This window comes from Protopterus annectens, chromosome 13.part0 (genome assembly GCF_019279795.1).
Source record: "Protopterus annectens isolate FY-2018-M chromosome 13.part0, PAN1.0, whole genome shotgun sequence".
NCBI lineage: Eukaryota > Metazoa > Chordata > Ceratodontiformes > Protopteridae > Protopterus > Protopterus annectens.
The window spans coordinates 749978605-749999933 of NC_056747.1; the positions used below are offsets into that span (position 1 = coordinate 749978605).

General features: G+C 40.1%; 1 protein-coding gene across 7 annotated transcripts in view; it reads right to left on the minus strand.

Annotated features, from left to right (window-relative positions):
* The window catches only part of MYO18A (myosin XVIIIA), a 2129602-nt gene that overhangs the window by 714799 nt on the left and 1393474 nt on the right, over window positions 1-21329 (minus strand). For all 7 annotated transcript variants that reach the window (XM_044054445.1, XM_044054444.1, XM_044054446.1 and 4 more), the window contains 2 exons: window positions 6424-6552; window positions 1629-1772 (listed from right to left, as the gene is read on the minus strand). In XM_044054445.1, the coding sequence (XP_043910380.1) occupies window positions 1629-1772; window positions 6424-6552 (273 nt within the window). The remainder of the gene's footprint in view (window positions 1-1628; window positions 1773-6423; window positions 6553-21329) is intronic.

Here is a 21329-nt window from a genome sequence, read left to right on the forward strand (position 1 = left end):
AGGAATGACCACAGATTAAATTATGACCATTTAATGGTAGCAGCTGACAACACTCCAGTGTTATAGACCCATGTTTAGGTGTCCTTTGTCTCAGCTCAGCTTAGCAGTCAGACTATCATGAGGCCTGTCTAAGAATGAGCCAGCAATGGACAGTCCAAATTCCCCTCATGGTTGCTAGAATGATGGCCACTACATTCAACATATGTGTAATTCAGGACCTGTGAGAGGGGGCTGATGGTAGTCAAGCACCAGGGGGAAAAAAACAAATGTATGTGTGTGCACATTTTAAGACAGACTGCATCTTTACTCAGAAATCTCATCAATTTATAAAAACAAGCAGATTTTCACAGTTTACAGAACACTGTGGCCCTTCAAAGCTGCTTGTACAAGTTGCTGTCTATCAACATGCACTTCATGGGTTTTATGTGCGTGACAGATCTTTTTGCTAATAAATGGTGAGTATTTAGACATTCCAAATTAAAGCACAATACAACAGCACATCTTAGAATGTGGATTTTTTTCTTATATATACTTCATTCTTAGTCACTTTCTTTCCACTTCTGCTGGTAATATGTGATTAAAAAATGCACATACATTTAATTAAATTAGGTGTATTTCATATCTACATTATCCATTTTCCCTTTCAAGGCAACCTCAGTCATTACTTAACCATTAACAAATTACCATACTATACATGCCAAGATTCTCCCATTTACTAGTCCAAACTAAGAATCTCTCCTTCCAACTGGCCCAGGAGTAGGGCACTTCCTCCTTTGGCAATATCACCATTCAGACTTCAGCTAGATCCTGTGCAGATGGGAAAGTGGTGAAGATAAGTATATGTTTCTCTGGTGGCAGGAGACAAGAGTAGCAGAGCTGGACTCAAATGGAACTAGAAAACCTTCCATTTTTCTCCTATTGTATACGCTCTTAATCCATGAAGGCCACAAAATCATACATACTAGTCCGTATACCTACTCCTTTTTAAAAAGCAGAGAATATAAATAATCATTCTCCATTATGTGCTGCTGCTCACCAGCCAAATACTTTCCAACAGAATAGATGGTCTGACACCTGGCAGGATTCCCTCAGCCACCCTACAAGTCTCCGCTCATTTCAGGAAGTGGAATGCTGTAATCAGATAAGCAGCACAGCACGGACAGATGTACACCCACCTCTAGCTAAATATCAGTGGTTCAGCTAAGACAACAAAAAGCATGTAAGATGCAGGGGTCACCCAATGATGTCATACAGCAAGTACTAGAGCTTCCAGCACAACACGCATGTACTTCAGTACTCCCAGAAAAGCAATGGTCTCCTTGCTTCTAACTGTTGAAATATTGTCTTACAACTTATGCCCGCATTACAACACAGATTCAGAAATGTGCTTTAATCATCTATGGAATATCTCTTGTAAGAACTCCTAGACCCCATCCTCCACTCTTCAAAGACACAAAAAATGTAAAAATATATACTTTCAATTCTCCTGTGTTCTCCACATGGGGATTCTGCTTATTAACCAGTTCTGTGTATAAACAGTAAGAAATCAAAATTCAGCCCTCAAAAAGCATTTTAGAATATTCTGACAATAGATTAATAACAGGAAAATTTCTTAACTTAGCACATACATCTTTGCCTCGTATCTGTTCTTCTGTTAGCTGAACTTGAATAAGTGGTCGCACAGTAGTGAAAAGCTTCCACCAGGGCCAGTCCTTCACCCCCTTGTTCTTGACAATGTTCTTCTGAATACAACGGATGGCCCGCTCTTGAATCTGAAATGGGAAGAAAAGGCCTAGTTCAGAACCAAAACACAGACTGTAAACAAGCAGAAGGGTAGATGCACTGAGATAACTTATCAGGAAACAACTGGCAAACAAAATTAATCAATCAATTAATTAATTAATTAATTAATTAATTAATTAATTAATCAATCAAAGACAAACCTGTGATTCACCCACACACCTACCCAGAATAGTTACTTACGAAAGGTTAAAAACAGTTTAACCATAAACAGGAAAATGAATCAGCAGTGTAAGTAGCTCTGGACAGGGAGAAAAACTGTTAGGTCAAGAAAGAGAACAGAACGGACAGGAAGAGACTCCTAACACAAAAACATAATTGCTGGTTTAATTAGAGGGGAAACAGATTACATAGAAAAGAGGGTGGCTAAAAAGCAGAGTATGGATGGTATGAGACATGCAGATAAAACAAAGCATGAGGGAGCAAAATAATTCAGAAAAAAATATTAAAAAAGTCACAGAATTTACATGGAAATGAGTCAAAGGAAAAACGAAGACAATAAAAACAAATGCTGTGAGGTAAAGAGTACGTTTGGTTGCAGAAATCTGGGGAAAGAATGAGAAGAAAAGAGACCTCTGGAAATAGAGATGATGCAGAAAAATGGAGGAAATTTACATAGTAATGTTAGTGGGAGGGAAAAAGAAAAAGAATGAGAAAGAAATTTGAGTAGCTGCATCAAATGGTGGCACGGAATGGAAACACAAGCAAGTACTTTAGTTTCCATTTCAGAATTTTGCGGAAGTGTGACACCAAAAAGTGAGCCCAGAAATCTGAGACTACTCAGGTAAACATGGAAAGTTAAAACTCTCAACAATGGTCACACCTTGCACCATCTCCTTCTGTTACTTTACTAACTCCAAGAGCTCTGTATGTCAGGATAAGGGGGATTCACTTACACACCTTAGTCTACACATCTGACTATTTGTAGTTTTGTGATCACGTTTGTCAGTCACTTCAGTGCTGAACAACTTTCCGTCTGGTACATCGTGAATGCTAGGAAGACACGACATATAGTGAGCACCTTTCTGTAACAAGCTCAGAAATAGCAATGGCAAGTATACAGAGGACAGGTTAACGTTTACTTACAGAACCTGAAACAGGGGCTCAAAGCTGATACAGCTTAGACAGTAAAACTACTACACATCTATTCATTCTTGGTCAGTAAGAACCATCTCAGAGAAACAAATAGGATCATCAGGTGAATCCAGGTTCTGATGCAGCTGAGGACAACAAGCACAAAAAGCATTTTTTGTTAAAATAAGGCATCGATGCACTTGCACAATTTGATGCTTTCTTTTCAATGTAATTTTCAATTAACTGATATATTATTTTTGCTGCTGTACTCTCTGGCTTTCTGTCTTTTGCTCATTGTGCACTATTACTATTTCAATGTCATTCTTACTACAGGTGTTCACCTCTACCTCTTTTTAAGACACTTCGGGTTAAACACAACCACAAAGATGGTACTCTAATGGTAAAAGCAGCTAAGTCTGGCCAGGTAAGGTCCACAAAGACATGTCAACCATACCTTCCAACCATACCGAATTACTCAGTTTATACCGAGTTTTGTGGTCCAAATGAAGGGGTGCCATGATTCCCGAGTGGCACCCCTTCATTTCCAATTGTTTTGCTTTATTTTAATTTTTTTCAAATATCATGCTGTTGGAGTGGACGTCATCACGTGCGAGATGATGTCAGCTCTGTCATGGCTACCAGCCAGTTGGAATTGAGCTCAAGGAGCTCATGTCATAATTTCTGGCTGCAAATGCGAGCGGGAATGGATTAAACGGCAGCAGCACTCATTTGCGGGGAGCGGGAATGGATTAAATGGCAGCAGCACTCATTTGCGGGTAATGGATAATGGGAGGCAGCTCGTTTTGATCGGGGAATCAAAGCAAGACTCAAGTAAGGAAACAAAGTGGTGTGTGTGTGTGTGTGTGTGTGTGTGTGTGTGTGTGTACATATGTCTGGTCATCTTTTCATTATGATTTGACCTGATTATGTAATCGTGCTATTCTTAATAACTTTCTACAGTAGCACCCTCTTAGGCACATTTTCTTATAACTGATGCTTATATACACAACTTTTTTTGCTGTAAATCTTTTTATTTTTGTACATTCCCATAAACAGCGCAACTACAGCAGTCAAACAGCTGAGAGACAAGGTTCTGCAACCTATAACAAAAAAAATGTTACGTTGTATAGTTTTTCATTAACATAAAAAACATCATCTCCTGTAATGAGGTTGGATCACAGTGTGTGCTATCATCATGATCAGACCAGCATACATGATGGTTCAGGGTGGTCTAACAAAGACATTCTCATGAAATGCTGCCAGATGGTGTAAGAATAATTCTAAATTTTTGGTCTGATGCTTTAAACCATTTCTCAACTGGAAAAGTTTCCTTTGATATTGAAAATGAACCACAACCTAGCTGATTTTATTTACTGCTCTTGATTGACTTAGTCTAACTTAGCTTGACTATTTTCGGAGACCAGTTGCAGTATTTATAAAAGTAATTTTGCCAGACACTGAAGAAACTTCCCTACTCTCTTACACTTGGAAAGATTTATCAGTTGTGACTGATGTTAAATCTTTGTACACAAATACCTAAAGTATTGGCTTTGGACAGTATATTTGTTATTAGAAGACAGAGGAATATATTATTTGAGAAATCTGAGTGGTTAGTGAGTGTACTGAAAAGTTTAGACAACTTTTTTATGTTTAAAAATAAATTCAGCCGCTCAGAAGATTTGTCATGAGTGCCATTATGACACCCATTTATGTTACTGTGTTACTGAGAGAAAAAAAAGGTTATTTGAAAGCTTTTTGTTTAAATTGGGTTCTTTTTATTATCCAGGTTTTTTGTGCTAACAGTTCAGAGCTATGGTGAGTGGGAACTGAGAAGTGAGAACTGAATTTGTATTCCCCCACTATTGGCTTTGTTTGTCCAGGATTTTTGTGCTAAGAGGCTGAAAGCTATGGTGAGAAGCGAGAACTGAATTCACTAAATGATAGCCATTAAGTTTCAGTCTTCCTATTTTTCAGGAAACTGCTGATTTAGCATAGTGGTATGTTGTTCTGACTGTAGTGCATAGGGTTCTGGGTTCAAGACTTGCCAGTGACATGCATGGTGGTAACACAACATTTTATTCTAGCAACCTTCCAAAATTATACAAGCAATGTTTAAAATGTGTCCCTGGTTTTTGACATCTTGCCCCCCCCCCCCCCAAAAAAAAAAACCTAAAATTGAAAATAGTGCAAGAAGCTGTGCAAGATGCCTATGGCTTACACTACTGTCATTCTATTTATAGTGTGGGTGTGGAAGTAGACTTTTATGATGGAAATGTTCTGAATAGGGCAGTTTTGCCATTACTGGTGCATGCATTTTGCTTCATTGCCTACTGGAAAAAACAATAAATGTAAAAGGCAATTGTGTATGGAAGTAGACTTTTATGATGGAAATGTTCTGAATAGGGCAGTTTTGTCATTTCTGTTTCATTGCCTACTGGAAAAATAAATGTAAAATGCGCTCTGACTTAAGTCTAACAAGTGTGCTGTATTATACAAGGAATATAATTTAATAAAGTCAGGAAGGTGTTTCAAAGAACGCATGTATGTTTCTTGCTTTGTGTGCAAGGGGCCTCTGATCTGAAAACAGCCCAAAGGTAATCTTTTATCCACCACTGGCCAGATGCATTTTCTTTGGATGCGGTGTGGGTTTCAGTGCTGTTTCAATGAATGTGAGTTTAAAGGTCAGAGAAGTTTTAATGCAAGTCTATTTTAATTGTGAGACAGTATTGCTTTGTGCTATAAAATGTAAAAAAATAAAATCCAAATAATCATTGTAGAAGTAAAGCAGTATGCACACATTAGTGTTTATGGTAAATGGGGTGAAATAGCCAGGTAATGGGACATTGGAATAGCTGCAGAGGGACTCTGGTGCTATATTTTGGTTCTGTTCTTCAGTTTGCGTTTGAAAGTTGGCATCCCACAATTCCATTGGCGTGGGCAGGGTTGTGTAATTATGTATGCAAATTTTACGTTAATCAGCATACAGATTTTATCTATTTTTCATGGGCCTTGTCCAGATTTTTGATGTGTCCAGGTTGAGAGGTATGGTGTCGACATTGAATCACATGCCTTCATCCTGCCATTCAAGAAAGATCCTTTTGGGGGGTTCTGTCTAGCTTTTACCAAGAAAGGCCAAACATGAAGTGTTTGCATCAAAGGTCATGGATGCTGTCTCTCACCATCTTCAGTACTACTAGATGTCCATTCATGACAGTCAAATTCACTCTACCTTCCACGAATGAACAACAGGAAGAACATCCTCAAAAGATGCAATATAACCTTCTGCATCCATCAAGTGAGTATACAATCCTGGATCAGCAGAATCACACAGACATTCTGAACCTTTGCACACAACTGATTCACTAAACACGGAGGCACCAACTTACATATATAGAAAGAGAGCGAGTTTACACCTGCACAATACACACATGGTACAACTATAGTTAACCAGATCTTCTTTCTCCTTCTTAGCACTGCCTAGTTAAACACCGGAAACCTGATAAACCATTTTGTTTTTTCCTGTGTACATAACACTGAAAGTCAACTCACCTTTCGCTTTTTGAAGCGCTGTCTGGCCAGGTATCCCCTACAAGCAGCCTGGAAAAGTGTAATGTGCTTTTTTGTTGTTTCGTCCCTCTGTTCTTCCAACTTTGCTAAAACACCAGCTCTGAAAAATACCTGCAATAAAATGTTGAACAGTTACTTGCAAACCGGAAAAAATAGAATACCAAAAGCAGCAAAAGGATTATAAACTTGTGACCAAATCAAAACGACAAGACTAGTGAGTTATCCTCTAATCTGGTCATCCCAAAGGCCCTCTTCTAAAGGATTACAAATAGGTACCACTGAGTAAATATCTGATCAAAATGCCAAAGCAATGTGACTACCACTCTTTGGCAAAACACTGTACATATAAAATAAGGCATATAAGAGTATGGGTTACTAGACAGACATCTCTTGAGAGTAGGCTTTTTCAGGTCCAAAACACAGAGGCTGGAATGATGCAAGGATGTCTCTTTCCTTTAAAACTGAGGTTTGAGTGAGAGTTTTTGGAGTTGCTTTGACTTGACATTATAAATCCTTCTTGGAACTGCAAAACTATTTACTGAAACTTACCCCTGCATTATGCGATACTGCTACATTAACCACCTTCATCTGTCTGACTTTACCACAAGAGAAATGAAACCATGACTCTAGTAAAGCTTACACCCTTAAGTACTTTATTGTGATCTGAAAACAGTATAATTTAATGGACTAGAACATAAAATAGTAACACTGCTAATTAATGTCACTACCTCAAAAGGGATGTTAATCCAAGCTCAAAATATTTGTTGCTATTGTATAATAAACAAAGGGCCCAAGCGTTAAACCCTGGCCTCGGTTTAAATCTTCCAAAAATCTGCCAGTAGCTGGTTATTGACCACTTCAATTACTTCCATATACCTAAAACTGCATATTATTTACTTGGGCATTTATGGTTCAGATCACGTTTGAAAAGGGGCCACAGTGTATCACTTGCTCAGATGACAAATACATCCCCCCTAGAATACAAACAACACAATTACACTTATCTAAAAGACTTGCTGTTTGATAAACTATAAAAACGTTCAGTAACAATTATGTTTTATGCAGGGTTTTACATATGGCTTTACTCTTACATTTTTATGCATGTTTCTAAATCATAAACTGTTAAAATTTAGACAATAAATGGGATGATTTCCAAGCCAGCCAGAATCACTCATAATGAAATGGTCACACACATTTGAGTGATCTCTTTGTTAAGGATATAACCCAGATCACATAAAATATATACATAATTAGGATTGGAGGGCTAGAAACCTAGGCTAAGAGACCGTACTTTTTTTGTATAAAACAGATTTTACTGACAAAGTTTATTTTTCTTTTTCACATTCTATGCAGTCCGCATGCATGGTGCACTACTACCTTCTGGCAGTTAGTCCACTAAATTTAAAAACTCTCTTATATTTGCATTTTCTCATACCTTTAACAACAGACCCAACCTGGGACCATAAGTTACAAAAGTCAAAACAGTCACACATTTTGTTGCTCACTTTACACTGTCCTCATGCATGATAGATCTTCCATACTACACTAGAATGCTACAAAACCTATAAATATTTTATAGTTAAACATTAAGACAAGCTTGTTTAGTTCAAGTATAAAAAATCCATGTACGTGCTAATGTTTCACACCAGGTTTTCAGAGGCAATAATGACAAAGAAAACTATTTACCAAGCATCACATCCTGCATCCAAAAAAAAACAATAAATCATAACTGATACAAAAACTATTTACAGTTCAAGAGCATCAATTTTATATTACTTTGACATTCATTCATTCCTCTTAATAAGGACGAGTACACTAGCTGGTACTATAGTCCCCCATATTTAGAAACAGGGAGGTCTTTTTATATGAGCCTATTAGTACTTCCTCCTCTTGTAAAACACACACTAGAACTTATTAAATTGGGCATCCTATTTGTGAAAGTTGATCCACTGCAGTGTGAATGATCATAAGTAGTGTAGATTACCCTTTTCTAATGTCTTGACCAACATTTCTTCACTTCCCCTACAGCTCAAACTATTTAAAAGTGAACCAGCGAAAGGTTTCCTACTCAGCGGGTGTCCTCAATAGATATCATTCCCTTAATACCAACCAATTTTGGACTCTCAGGTTAGAATAATAACCCTTATTACTGTACCCCATTTGTCCATCCAGACCATTTAGTCTGAATTCTTCTTCTTTGTCTGACCAACCCTCCTTTCTGTAATTCTAAGCCTCTCAGTTGTAGCATTATTTCCCTTCTCTCTCATACACCTAGCCTCTGTTTTGCCTTTTCCTTTCAGATAATTTATTTTAGTCACTAAAAGGAGTAAGGAGGGTAACTCTAACAAGAGTGGGTTAAATCCAGTTTACCCCAACTCAGTAATAATAATTCCTTAGTTAACTCTCTTTTCATTCGTGCTAAATTATTTATAATGTTCTGCAAGTCCTATAAGTAGTCTCTCAACTTTACACACTCTCAAAAAATATGTTTCTATGTCCATCGTATCCCAGTTTTGCACCTCCAACATATGACACTTACCTCCAGGAACATTTTTGCCAGCCTTGCAAGGCTGTAAAACTATTTATGCAGGCATTTCCAAACAAAAATTCTGAATTACCTGGACTCGGTAACCTGTTTGGGGACCAAACACATTTCCTTCCATTCTTCCTACCAGTATTCCTTACCAATAGCCTTTTCCCATGTAGCTTTCACAGATTTTTGCCATGAATATTGAATCCTCATCAACACCTTACACACCCAGATGATTAAAGATTTTAGTTTGAGAAGGTCACAGCCTACTTCAAGTAAAAACTCGACTAACACTGGTCAATTTTGAGTGTCTCAAGGACACTCCTGGATCTTGCCTCTCATCTTGGTAAACTCCTAAAAATCACGTAATCTCTTTCTAAATACAGTACTTAAGGTATAGTGCTGGGAAACTGCAATGCAGTATAACTGATTGGGGGCACACAACTATGCAACAAAATCTTCATACTACTACCTTGGATGTTACCAGAAAACTGAGAAGATATTAGTGTGATGACATCACCCAGTTTTATTCATCTCATGAAGTGTGAAAGGACTAACTAATATACTAAACAGTAAATAAACTAAAATGATGTTTGAATGTTTAATGGGGTCACATGATTCTAGAAACCCAAAAGTTATGTTGCCACTACACAGATTTTTGTTAGGCCATATCTGAAGTGCTGTGGTCAACTCCGTGCTACCATCTGTCCATCTTTTCCCAGGGCAGTCCTTATTTAATAGTTTTGTCCTGTGGAAATAACATGAAAAATGGCAAATGTCCTGATGTGTTGGGCAAGAAAAAATGTTTTTCTAACATGTTTGTAAATGTTTTAGAAAATAATAACTGCATAGTTGGCACGTCTTAATATGACATGCAACAAAAGAGGGACGTAAGTGCAGCTGTATGACATACAAGAGAGGGAAGTAAATGTGGCTGTACGGGCTAAAACGGATGGATGAAAGTGAGTGGCCATTGCCGGTTCACCCATTCTTGATGAAGGGAGATAGATCTGGCTTGCCACATGGGTGACACCTTGTGTAATCACCATGTGTTACACTCCACAAGAGTTCAGACTTAGCAAACACTGAACAGAGTGCATTTACACTGCTATGCTGTGGGGAGTTCAGTATGCAGAACACCACCTCCACTCTGAGAACAGCCAATAGCATAGCTCTAAAGAGCCATGGGGGGGAGGGGTTGTTTCACTGGTGAGTGTGAAGACCACCCTGCAAGATCAGCAAGTTAGCCCACTCCCTACCACACAACTCTTGCCTCAGGATGAATGGCTCAATTGGGATTCCCAGGCAGGAAAGAATGGCCCATACAGCTCCTATCTCTACAGGATGAATGGGCTGACTGGGTGAAGACAGAGGAGTCACCAGCCAGATCCTGGGGGAATTAAAAAAACAGCAATGTAAGAAAAGTTAAAGCTTTCGCATTGGCTGAAGGTGTGGTGTGTCATGCAAAATCTCAGTTTACAACAAAAAACTTCCCACTTTGAGCAAATGAAATGCTGTAAATCTATTCAGCTCTGGATATGAGAAAAAGGGAAGCACAAGTGGTGGAGTCTACAGAACAAATGGCTAAAAATGACAGAGTAAGGCAAGCTACTGTTTTGAACTTGTATACTCTGGATGACAGAAGACAGAACAGGAACATATGTAGACGAACAGAATTATAGCAGGCCATTTGAAGGAGACTGAAATGTAAGTATACACACAATACAGACACTGGATAGCATGGATTATTGCAATGGTGGGTTAAACCTTACACCCTTATCAAGTCTGTAAGACGTAGTGAATATGGTACCTGAACAAAGTCAATTATTCAGCATGATAATAGGTTCATAGGTGTTTACTAGGCTAATGACCACAAGGACCTTTTAAAAGCCTAGCCATGCATTCCATATCTCTTGACAAGTTCTGGTATCCCTTGCAAGTGTAAGCAGGCGATTGGAAGGTGAGACATTTACAAGCAGGGTCCTGGGAGATGAACCATTTACAGACTGCAAGTGTCCATTAGAGACGTAGGTGCCATACCAGGTATGAATTTCCTGTTCCCCATCCAACTGTCCAAGCTGCTTCACATGGATGGGGAGGCTGTTCCAGAGAAGGGGCAGTCTCTTGGATAAATACCTGTCTCTCCAGCAGGTTATATTTATATCACAGCCAAGGTTTAAGTCTTTAGAATGGGTAACTCTGGTGCTGTTTGTTTTGCTGATATGCAGGAGGTCCATCAGAGTGGGGTCTGACAATACCTTATACTCCAGGCATAGATCTCCCTTCAACAGCCTGTAGGTTCACACTTGACTGCAGGAAAGGCCATAAGTGTATCTCTTACAGGTAAATAGTCAGAGAAGAAATTTCTGCATACTGGCATTCCACGGGGTTAAGTATAGTGTCACGTTTTATTCAACTTTGTCTTTACCTCCCCATCCTACCTCAGCTAAATGTTGGCTTTCAAAAGACACCAATGGTTGTATGCTTGGTGTGCTGGTATCTTCCTCATGCCAGGATCTCCTGGAAGGGGATAATTACCTCCTATTGCATGGAGAAATGTGATTACACTCCAAAATTGTAAAAAAAAAAATAAATAAACCTTTTAATAACTTTTGTAACACGAGAGCCAAGCACAACAGTGCTTTGAGAGGTGGGTAAAATAAAGTTGTGTAAAATCTTACCATAACAGTATACGTCCTTCTCTTCACTGCTGCAGTATTCTTAACATTAGGGATTCCCTGCCTATGGCAGCCTGACATCCAGCCAGTATAACAAAGCCTTGGGTTGCTTTAAGGTACGCTGTACGTATGCTCCTTACGTAGCATAGGGCATAAAGGTGACATCTGGATGTACCATCCTCAGAACTGAAAGCCCCATTAGGAATGCCAGTCCAAGGAAAACCAAGAAGTAACCATTACATCCAGAAGAAAAATGGACCAGGGGGAGGAGGGAGGTAGTGAATTATTTTATTCATTTATTTATTTAACATTTGTTTACTGGGAAAGTCCGACTTGGAACAAAGCCAATTTTCAGCAAAAGCCCACAGAGAAACGCTCCAGACTCGTGTCTTTGCAACATGGGAGGAAACCGGAGCACCTGGAGAAAACCCACACTAACGCTGGGAGGACATGCAGACTCCACACAGAAGGCACTCCAGCCGAGAATCAAACTGGAGAACCTCTTGCTGTGAGGCAACAACCCTACTGCTGCACCACTGTGCCATCCAAATACTGCAATAGTGAAGTGAAGGACATCTGCCGTTATGGTAAGATTTTACACAACTGTACTATGTCCTTCCATTTCAGTATTGCAGTATTCATAACATAACGGAGAGTGCCTAAGCTCAGAAAGAAACTTGGGATGAGGAAGGACCAGCAGAGCTTTCTAGAAAGCCGTGAAGCATGTCACTAGTAAAACCAGCTCTAACTCTGGAAATTCCATCTAATTTGTAGTGCTTAGTAAAAGTATGCACAGAAGTCCAGAAAGCTGCATGAAGAATACAGTTAGCATCCAACCCTTGAAAAAAAGCACCAGAAGAAGCCACAACTCTAGTAAAATGAGCCTTTACAGAATAAGGAAGGTTCTTACCATGAAAAGAATAAGCAAAAGAAATAGCTTTTGAGATACAAGAAGAAATAGTTTGCTTGGATACAACTAATCTCAAGGAACTGGGATGAAAGGAAACAAAGAGCTGATCAGATTTCCTAATAGTCTTAGTCTTATCCAAATAAAATCTGAGTTGTCTATGCACATCCAACGTGTGCAGCACCTTCTCACTAGAGGACTGGGGAGAAGGGAAAAAGTGGGCAAATGAAGAGACTGATTAAGGGACAACTTAATCACCTCCTTGGGCATAAAAGAAGGATTAGTATGCAAGGACAGCCTGTTGTTATGAAATGCCAAAAAAGGTCAACCTATAAGGGCTTGAAGCTAAGACACCTGTTTGGCAGAAGTGAGGGCTAACAAAAGAATAGTCTTCCAAGAGCAATGTTGCAAGGAAGCTAAAGTCGCAGGCTCGAAAGGTGCCAGAGTCAACTTTTCCAAAACAAAATTAAGACCCTAGGAAGGAGGAACAGACTTCCTGGGAGGCCTAATGTGAATGATGCCTTTAAGGAATTGCTTAGCTTCAAATCTAGAAGCTAAAGGAGGAGATAAAGGCAGACAAGCAGAGATAGCTGAAAAGTTGGCCTTAACAGAAAAATAAGCCAACCCAGCATTGAGCAATTCACACAGATAAGAGAGAACCAAAGGAACATCCCAAAAAGTGGATCCAGATTACGAGAAAGACATCAAACAGAAAGCTTCTTCCATTTGGATAAGCAGGATTTCCTAGTAATGGGTTTCCTGGCCTCCCGCAGTACCCTAAGCACGTCTTCAGAAAAAAGGTGTCTATGTGGAATCAAAATCCTATCACCCACAGTGTCAGCTGAAGAGTGGACAGGTGGGGATGGATGAGAAATCCCTTGTCTTGTGTGAGTATGTCCACTCTGTGATGTAACTGGTGATGACTGCCCTTGGCTAAATACAGACGAAGAGGGGACCAATGTTGTCTCAGCCAAAAGGGAGTCACCTACAAGATTTTTGTGGCATCCTGTTGAAATTTTGAACAGGACTTTTGGAATGAAGGGAAGGGGAGGGAAAGCATAAAGAAACATCCCCTTCCAAGAAAAAGAGAGGGCATCCATCTTCCACACCAGAGGACCTGGGACTCTGACTCAAAATAGAGGAAGGTGCCTGTTCAGAGGGGAGGCAAATCAGTCTGTTTGAGCAGTACCCCACTGATGGACAATGTCCAGAAACACATCCCTGTGAAGCATCTATTCATGGAATTGAATTAAGGACCTGCTCAGAACATCTGCCACAATGTTTTGACCTGAGGGAATGTAAACTGTCTGAAGCGTCACTTGATACTGGACTGCAAGATCCCATACCAGGACTGCTAACCAGCAAAGATAAGATATTGTTCCCCATGTTTACAAACCACATCACTGTGGTGTTGTCAAGTAAACACCTTGAGAGGTCCCAGGAAGAAGAAAGGATGAAAATCCTGAAGAGCCAGGAAAAGGGCTCTCATTTCTTTGACACTGATGTGCTCCTTCTGTTGAACAGGAGACCACAACCACTGCACCTTTAGGGAGCCAAAAACAGCTCCCATCCCACATATGAAGCATCTGTGAACAGTTCTTGAGATGGAAGAGGGGGATAAAAAGGGAGCCCTGGCTTTAGGGGCAACTGCTGGATCTACCAATGGAGCTCCTTCTTGAGACAGGGTAGGAGAGGAACTACAAATTCTAGGAGATGAGCATGTTGAAGCAAAACTGACTTCAGGAACCACTGAAACTTCATGTGAAGTTTGGCCAGAGGGAGCATAGGGATGGTGGATGCCATGAAACCCATAGCTCTCAAACTCCTGGCTGTAATGGAAGTCAGAGGAAGAAAAGTTTGAAAGAAGACGATAAGGGTCAAGGCCTTGGGAGGAGGCAGGGATGCCAGCAAAGGCACCCTCTGAATCCAGCAATCTAGAAAGACATGGTCCTGAGAAGAAGTCAGAGAAGGCGTTTTAAAGTTTATTGTAAATCCCAGGCTCTGAAGAAGAGAAATAGCAAAACTGAGATTTTGCAACAGGACACCTGGAGAGGATACATGAAAGAGCAGGTTGTCAAAGTAGGTAAATACTTAGATCCCCTGAATATGGCAAAAAAGCAAAGCAATCACAGGAGTGAGGCATCTGGTGAATACTCTTGAGGCAGTAAAAAGGACAAAGGGCAAAGTAGAGAAGTGAAAATGCCAGGAAGCAACAGTAAAACTCAAAACTTTCTATAAGGGGATGGATCGGAATTTGGAAATAAGCATCCTTGACATCCAGAGACACCTCATAGGCCTGAGGAAGCAAAAGAGGGGACAAACTCTCATGGGACAACATTTGAAAAGTGGGCACCTTCAGAAAAGTGTTTAGATGAGAGAGTTCTAAAACTGATCTCCAAGTACCCTTCTTTCTGGGTACTAGAAACCTCTTGGAGTAATACCCCCTTCCCCTTTAGGACACAGGCACTTCTTGAATAGTACCCCTGAATCAAAAGGTCCCAAAGCACCTCTAGAGAAAAAGGAGGGTTTTTCCTGAGGGGGTTGAGGAATACCCATAAAAGGAAGAAAGGATTTCCACATCATGAAATACTCATGGCAAATAATGGACAGAAAAAAAATATAAAGAGCCAGCACAAAGTGGAGTGAAAAATAAAGAAATAGACTGGTTTCAGCAATAATTACATAGCCTTCCTCAGTGTCCGGTTTCGGCAATAATTACATAGCCTTCCTCAGTGTAAAGAAAATTCCACCAATAGCCATATAATATACAGGATGACAAATTAACAAAAACAGCTGATTGGCTGATCACAAATGCTCACTCAGCCCAGGTGGAAATAATCCACCTAATTTGATTGTCCACCTAAATTTGATTATCCATTTTTTTTTTCTTTCTGATTGAGAATACTGTGCCAACCAACCTTATTTCTTCTGTCACCAACAATAATGTCTATAATAGTAAATCTGAAAATTGCAGTTGGATGAGTTAGAACATGTTTATACAAAGCATTAGTAATCTTATTTTTAATGTCACTCACATGTTCACTAATGTGATGTTTAGCTGGTCTGGAAGTCTGTCCAACATAAAACACAGAACACGAGCAGGTGGCTAAATAAATAACCCAATCACTAGCACAACTGGCAAAAAATTTTATACCAAACACCATGCCCATGTTTCTGCTGGTAAACTGTTTTGTTTTGTTTACTCGAATACAATGGACACAATGCCCACATGGATAGCATCCAAACAGATGATCCCCCATCAAAGTAGTTTGTTTCTGTGAGTGAGAACCAATACAGCCATGTTTATAGTGGTTAAAATGGGAACCTAATGTTCTCCCCCTCCTATACCCAAAATGGACATCTATCCGGTAGCATACTGGCGAGCCTCACATCCCCCATGAGAATATTTCAATTTTGTTGAATAACCTGCAAAAGCATGCGAGTGTTGCACCCAAATGTTGTTATGAATCGAATTGGCGTTAACGATGGGGCTGTCCTGTCCTTATACATCATGAGTTCCTTCCTATCTAAAGTTGAAGCTTCCCGACAAGCCATGGTAATAGTACCAGATTTATATCCTCGAGCCTTGAACCTATGTACCAAATCCTTTCTGAAATATTCATACTTATTGGAATCTGAACAAATATGTTTAATTCATGAAAACTGAGGCTTGGGTATGTTGCGTATAATATGAGGCGGATGATGACTGGAAGCATCCAACAAAGAGTTATATTCAGGAAATTTGCGAAAACTTGTGTATCCAAAGTATGATCAGGATTCCTATTAATTAGGACATCAAGAAAGGTGACTTGATTCAAATCATAATTACAGGTAAACTGAATACCCCATTTGTTGCCATTAATATAATCCAAAAACTCATTTTAATATGTAATGTCCGCTTTCCATACTAACCAACAATCATCGAAATATCAACGCCATATGTCGATTTCAGCCAAATACAGATTGTGAAGGGGATCATAGATCAATCGTTCTTCTATATAAGCCATAAATAAATCAGCATATATGGGGGCAAAAGAAGCCCCCATAGCTGTCCTCTGTGTTTGCCAAAAACAACAATCCTTATAGTAAACTACATTTTTGGTTAGTACATGTTATGTTACCCCAATAAGAAAGGTGTTGAATCCAGGTGGGTAAAGTTCTGATAGAGTCAACCAATGTTCAAGGTCAATAAGGCCTGCCCAATGGGGGATATTTGTGTACAATGCTAAAACATCCAGTGTACATAACAGCCAACCTGGTTCAATCTGAGTATTAGCTAAGATTTGAAGAAACTCTGTTGTGTCCTGGATACGGGCTCTGACGTGTTTGTGAAGTGGACGAAGATACTGTGTCAAAAAGGCTGACAATGGTTCCATGAGGGAACCCCTACCAGACACGATAGGTCTACCAGGGGGTCTTGTATTGCTTTATGAACCTTGGGTAACATGTACAGATGCTGATGTTTGGGATCACTAAGCATAAGGTGTTTGGAAGTGGTAGATGATATAATGCCTTCCTTCACTGCTAGATTTTAAAAAACTGTCTGTTGTTTAAATATTCCCGTGGGGTCCAAAGGCATGGGCGTATAATGTCTCAGGGCTTCAGTATCATATTTGGCCCAATCCATAACCACAACCACACCCCCCCCCCCCTTGTCTGCTGGTATAATGACTAGATCCTTGTTAGACCTAAGCTCCTGTAGGGCATGTTGTTGGATCTTTCAGAGATTATGTGGTTTGGGCACCGTATCCAGATAATGTAAATGTAGATCTTTGAGTACCCTGTTAAGAAACAATTGAACAGTGGACTGCATCGGGGGGCATAAAACTAGATTTAGGAAAATGAAAAGATTGATCAATGGACTCACGGTTGTATTGATCAAAAAATAGTTTAAGATTCAATGTATGACAAAATGAATGAACATCATCAGCAAAAACATCCTCAGACACAAATAATGCGGGGACAAAATTGAGACCTTTATTCAATAGTTCAGAGTAGGTGTAAGGGAATGGGAAGATATATTAAGACCATTGTGAAATTCTATTATTTGTTGGTCATGATCTGTAATCAGGTCGCCACATCGAGTATCCTTGTGGTGTTTGCGCCCTGCCCTGTGTCTCCTAACCCTAAAGGGGTGTCCAAAATGCTGCGCTTGGGTGTAGGTGATGTCCTGATATGTTGTGTTTCAGAATCTGTCATGGAGGAGAAATCATCCCCCGAAAACCTCCCAAATGGAGTCGTCGTTTTTCTAAGCATCAACCTAGGTCATTTTCTCTTGTTTGGTTTGGTCCCAGTATTAGCAAATTTAACATTCTTCTGGGGTCCAAATGGTCTCCCTCGATCATAATTAGCCTGATCCCTATTAAACTTATGTATTTTCCTCTCTTTTAGTTGTTTCTCCAAAGTCAATAGTTCATTGCTAAGCTGTTGGAGACATGTGTGATAACACGCTTGCCCCTCAAATTGTTTGGTTTCCTCATATAGTCTAGTGACCTCCACCATGCCCAAATCTACACATCTATTATAATATGCCACCAAAGCCTCTACAAAACCCACAGAGGCATGTTGTTGCACAGATAACCACTGTTGGTCCAATTCCTGATCAATGTCCAGCACCAACGGCTGAATGCGGACACAAAGTCTCCTAGGACAAATATTACTGGCTAAATAAGCCTTGAAAAGTCGAAGGTGCCACACAGTACGCACGGACTTCATGTTCTCGGACAATCTTGAGAAAACCTCATTGCACGTGGGTGTGGGCTGGATATTATCCAATGAATCCCCGGAATTTCCCTGGGTACCCAGCCCAAAGATTCCAATGTCATCCCGGTCAGAGGACAAACCCTTAAGGAGTTGACCCAAATCCATAATCAGCACATAATATAGAGTATGGCTCTGCCCATAATAATAAATGTCAATATATATAGAACAAAAAATGTGTAATAGAGCAGCAAATGTGTAACACAAATCCCAATAATCACATATATATATACCACAACAATAAAATAGCACTACCACCTATTTAATACGAGCACAAATACCGGTCTTGCATTGATAAAAAATGATGATAGGAGACTTAGAAAACAGCCACTGAGTAAGTCACCTGAAAAAACATGGAATCAGAGACCAGCAAAGACCAATAATAGCCCCTACCCATCAGAGAGCTGTATAGTCAAAATAATGATCAAAATGATTGGAACCCGATCATTAAACAAAATGGTAGTGCTACATGCCCCTTATATATAAATTCCAAATAAAAAAAAATTATATAATCAGAGGACAATAATAGCCACTACCCATATCAAACTGGACTTTTCATCATGAGGAGTAAGTAGTGCTACGGACCTTGGTATGACGGCTCCAATACTCATACAAAGCCATGGAGAATAATAATGGCAAAAGCCTATGTCAACTGTGCATAATTCATGGGATGATGCCACATCTCCAAGATGCTATGGTCAAAAAAAGTTAGAATCCAAAATGCCATCAATTTCTGACTGGTAATGTGCCCGAATAAAGAGGTGCCAAAAAACAACCCCTGCAAGAAACTGGGGATCAATTACACAGTTGTTGCCAAACCATACCCAAAAATATTGTTATGACCACACATAAGACCACAATATATGCAAATATAGATCACATAAATCTCACACTGGGGTATGCTATGTAATTATTGCCGAAACCGGTCATTTTTTTTTTTGCCATATTAAATTTCTTTATTTTTCACGCCACTTTGTGCTGGCTCTTTACATTTTTTTTACCTGGATACTGCTCTTTGAGCCGTGCACTTGCCGTACCTGCAGGGGGTTGTGCTTTTTGCTAAATAATGGACAGAACCTAGGAATCTTGAGTCATCTGTAGCCAAACAGGAAGAGAGACAAGGAAGGGCAAAGAGAAAGAGTAAAGTGGCCAGGAAGAATAGGATAGTCAGACAGCACCTGGTTTATCTGGAAAGGAAGACTTCTGAGACACTGAAGTCTGAGTAGATTTAACAGAAGGAGCCTGCTTGCCACCTTTTTTGCCCTTAGGAGGTGGGTGAGATTGCCTGCCAATAAAGGATGGCTTATTGGGGGTAGTTCCTCTGAAATTTAGGATCAGGAGAAACAAACACATGCTTAAGTTCCTGTAAAGCCTTTCCCTTATCCTACAGGGACTTGAGCAAATCACCAGCAGCTTCACCAAACAAGTGTTTATTATCTAGAGGAGCATCCATCAACTTAGCCTTGATATCATGAGGCAAAGGTTGAAGCCGAAGCCAAGAATACCTCTCATCAGTGACACAAAAGCAGCAGCCCTAGAAGCATCTGCTGCATCATAACTATACTTGATGGAATGACGAGCCACCTGGGAGGACGTCCCTAACAGGGAAAGAGCAGAAGTTTTACCCTCAGAGTCTGCAAGATCAGATATAACATGGCAATCCTGGGATAGGAGAGCCAACACATACCTAGATATATGGGTCTGAGAATAAACAGCCATAAAAGCCAAGGTAGCCGAGGTGTAACCTTCTTACCTAGCTTTTCCATGGTTCTGCTATCTTTATCAGAGGACATTAATTTGGGTGAAGGAAGCAATTTAGAGGGTCTGTCAGAGGCTACAGACACCACTGAGGCATTACCAGCAAGACACTTATACAAAAATTTACAGTCCTCAGGCACCCTATAAAACCTATTAGGTTTCTTGGGAGCAGAGAGATCATAATCTGGAGCTTTAGAGGCATTGGAAAATGTATCCAACAAAATAGCCAAAACAGGAGGAACAGCAGAAGGTTTAGGAGATTCCATATGCACCAACTCACAGTACTTCTTATGAATCTCAGAGACCAGAGCACAATCCCATTTAAGGAACTCCATCATCCAGGAGATTGTGTCCCCAAAATAAATCTCTTGAAAGAAAGTATCAGGACTGGTAGATTCCTCTTCCTCTGACCCACAGTCCAAAGCAGAAGGAATCTGAGAAGAGTAAGCAAGGGATTCCTCATCCAAATCCAACTTCTCCTCAGAGGAATCCTGTTCCCTGGGTGTTTTAAGGGGAGTAGAGGACCAAGGTGAAGCAGGAATGGAAACAGCCTAAGGAGGTTTCACTGTCATCAAAGCACTAAACAAACCCAGAGTGAAGGCCTGCCACTCACTCTGTGGATCCTTAGGCGGCAGGAGAAATATGTTTATTTTTTTTTCCTTCAACGGGATGTCTGACTTATAAAACTTGGAAGGCTCTGACCCAGGATGGCATTCAATAATGGTAGTAGGGACTTTTTCTCTGACTAAAATCTGAGGAACACCCCTAGGTCCCTTGGAAATGATCAACTATGGTTCCCCCTGAATGTCCAAAACAGACATCTGCAAAGCCTCTTCAGACGCACTTAAAGCCGGATCCCTGCTGGCCTCCAACCAGGTCATAGCAGAGGAATCTGACAAAGCCAGACAAACCTCCAGGCATTCATTCACTTCAGGAGAGACATCTGGAGGAAGCTGAATAGTGGAAGACTCAGGTAGGCTTCTTGGTCTTCTTCCCTGACAATTATCCCTTGGGGTGGGAAACTGCCTCCACCATATCTTTCAGGAGAATTTTAAGACACTGATTCTCAAGCTACAGCACCAAAGAAGAAAGTTTACTATGCAAAGTTTTAGGTACAAAAGCCTGACACATGGGACAGGACGTATGGTCGTGCAAGGTCCCAAGGCAAAAGAGACACTGTTTGTGGCTGTCTTTATGGTGAATCTGTCTCCCACAATGGCATTTACCCTTCTTGGATGACATGAAACCCCGCATG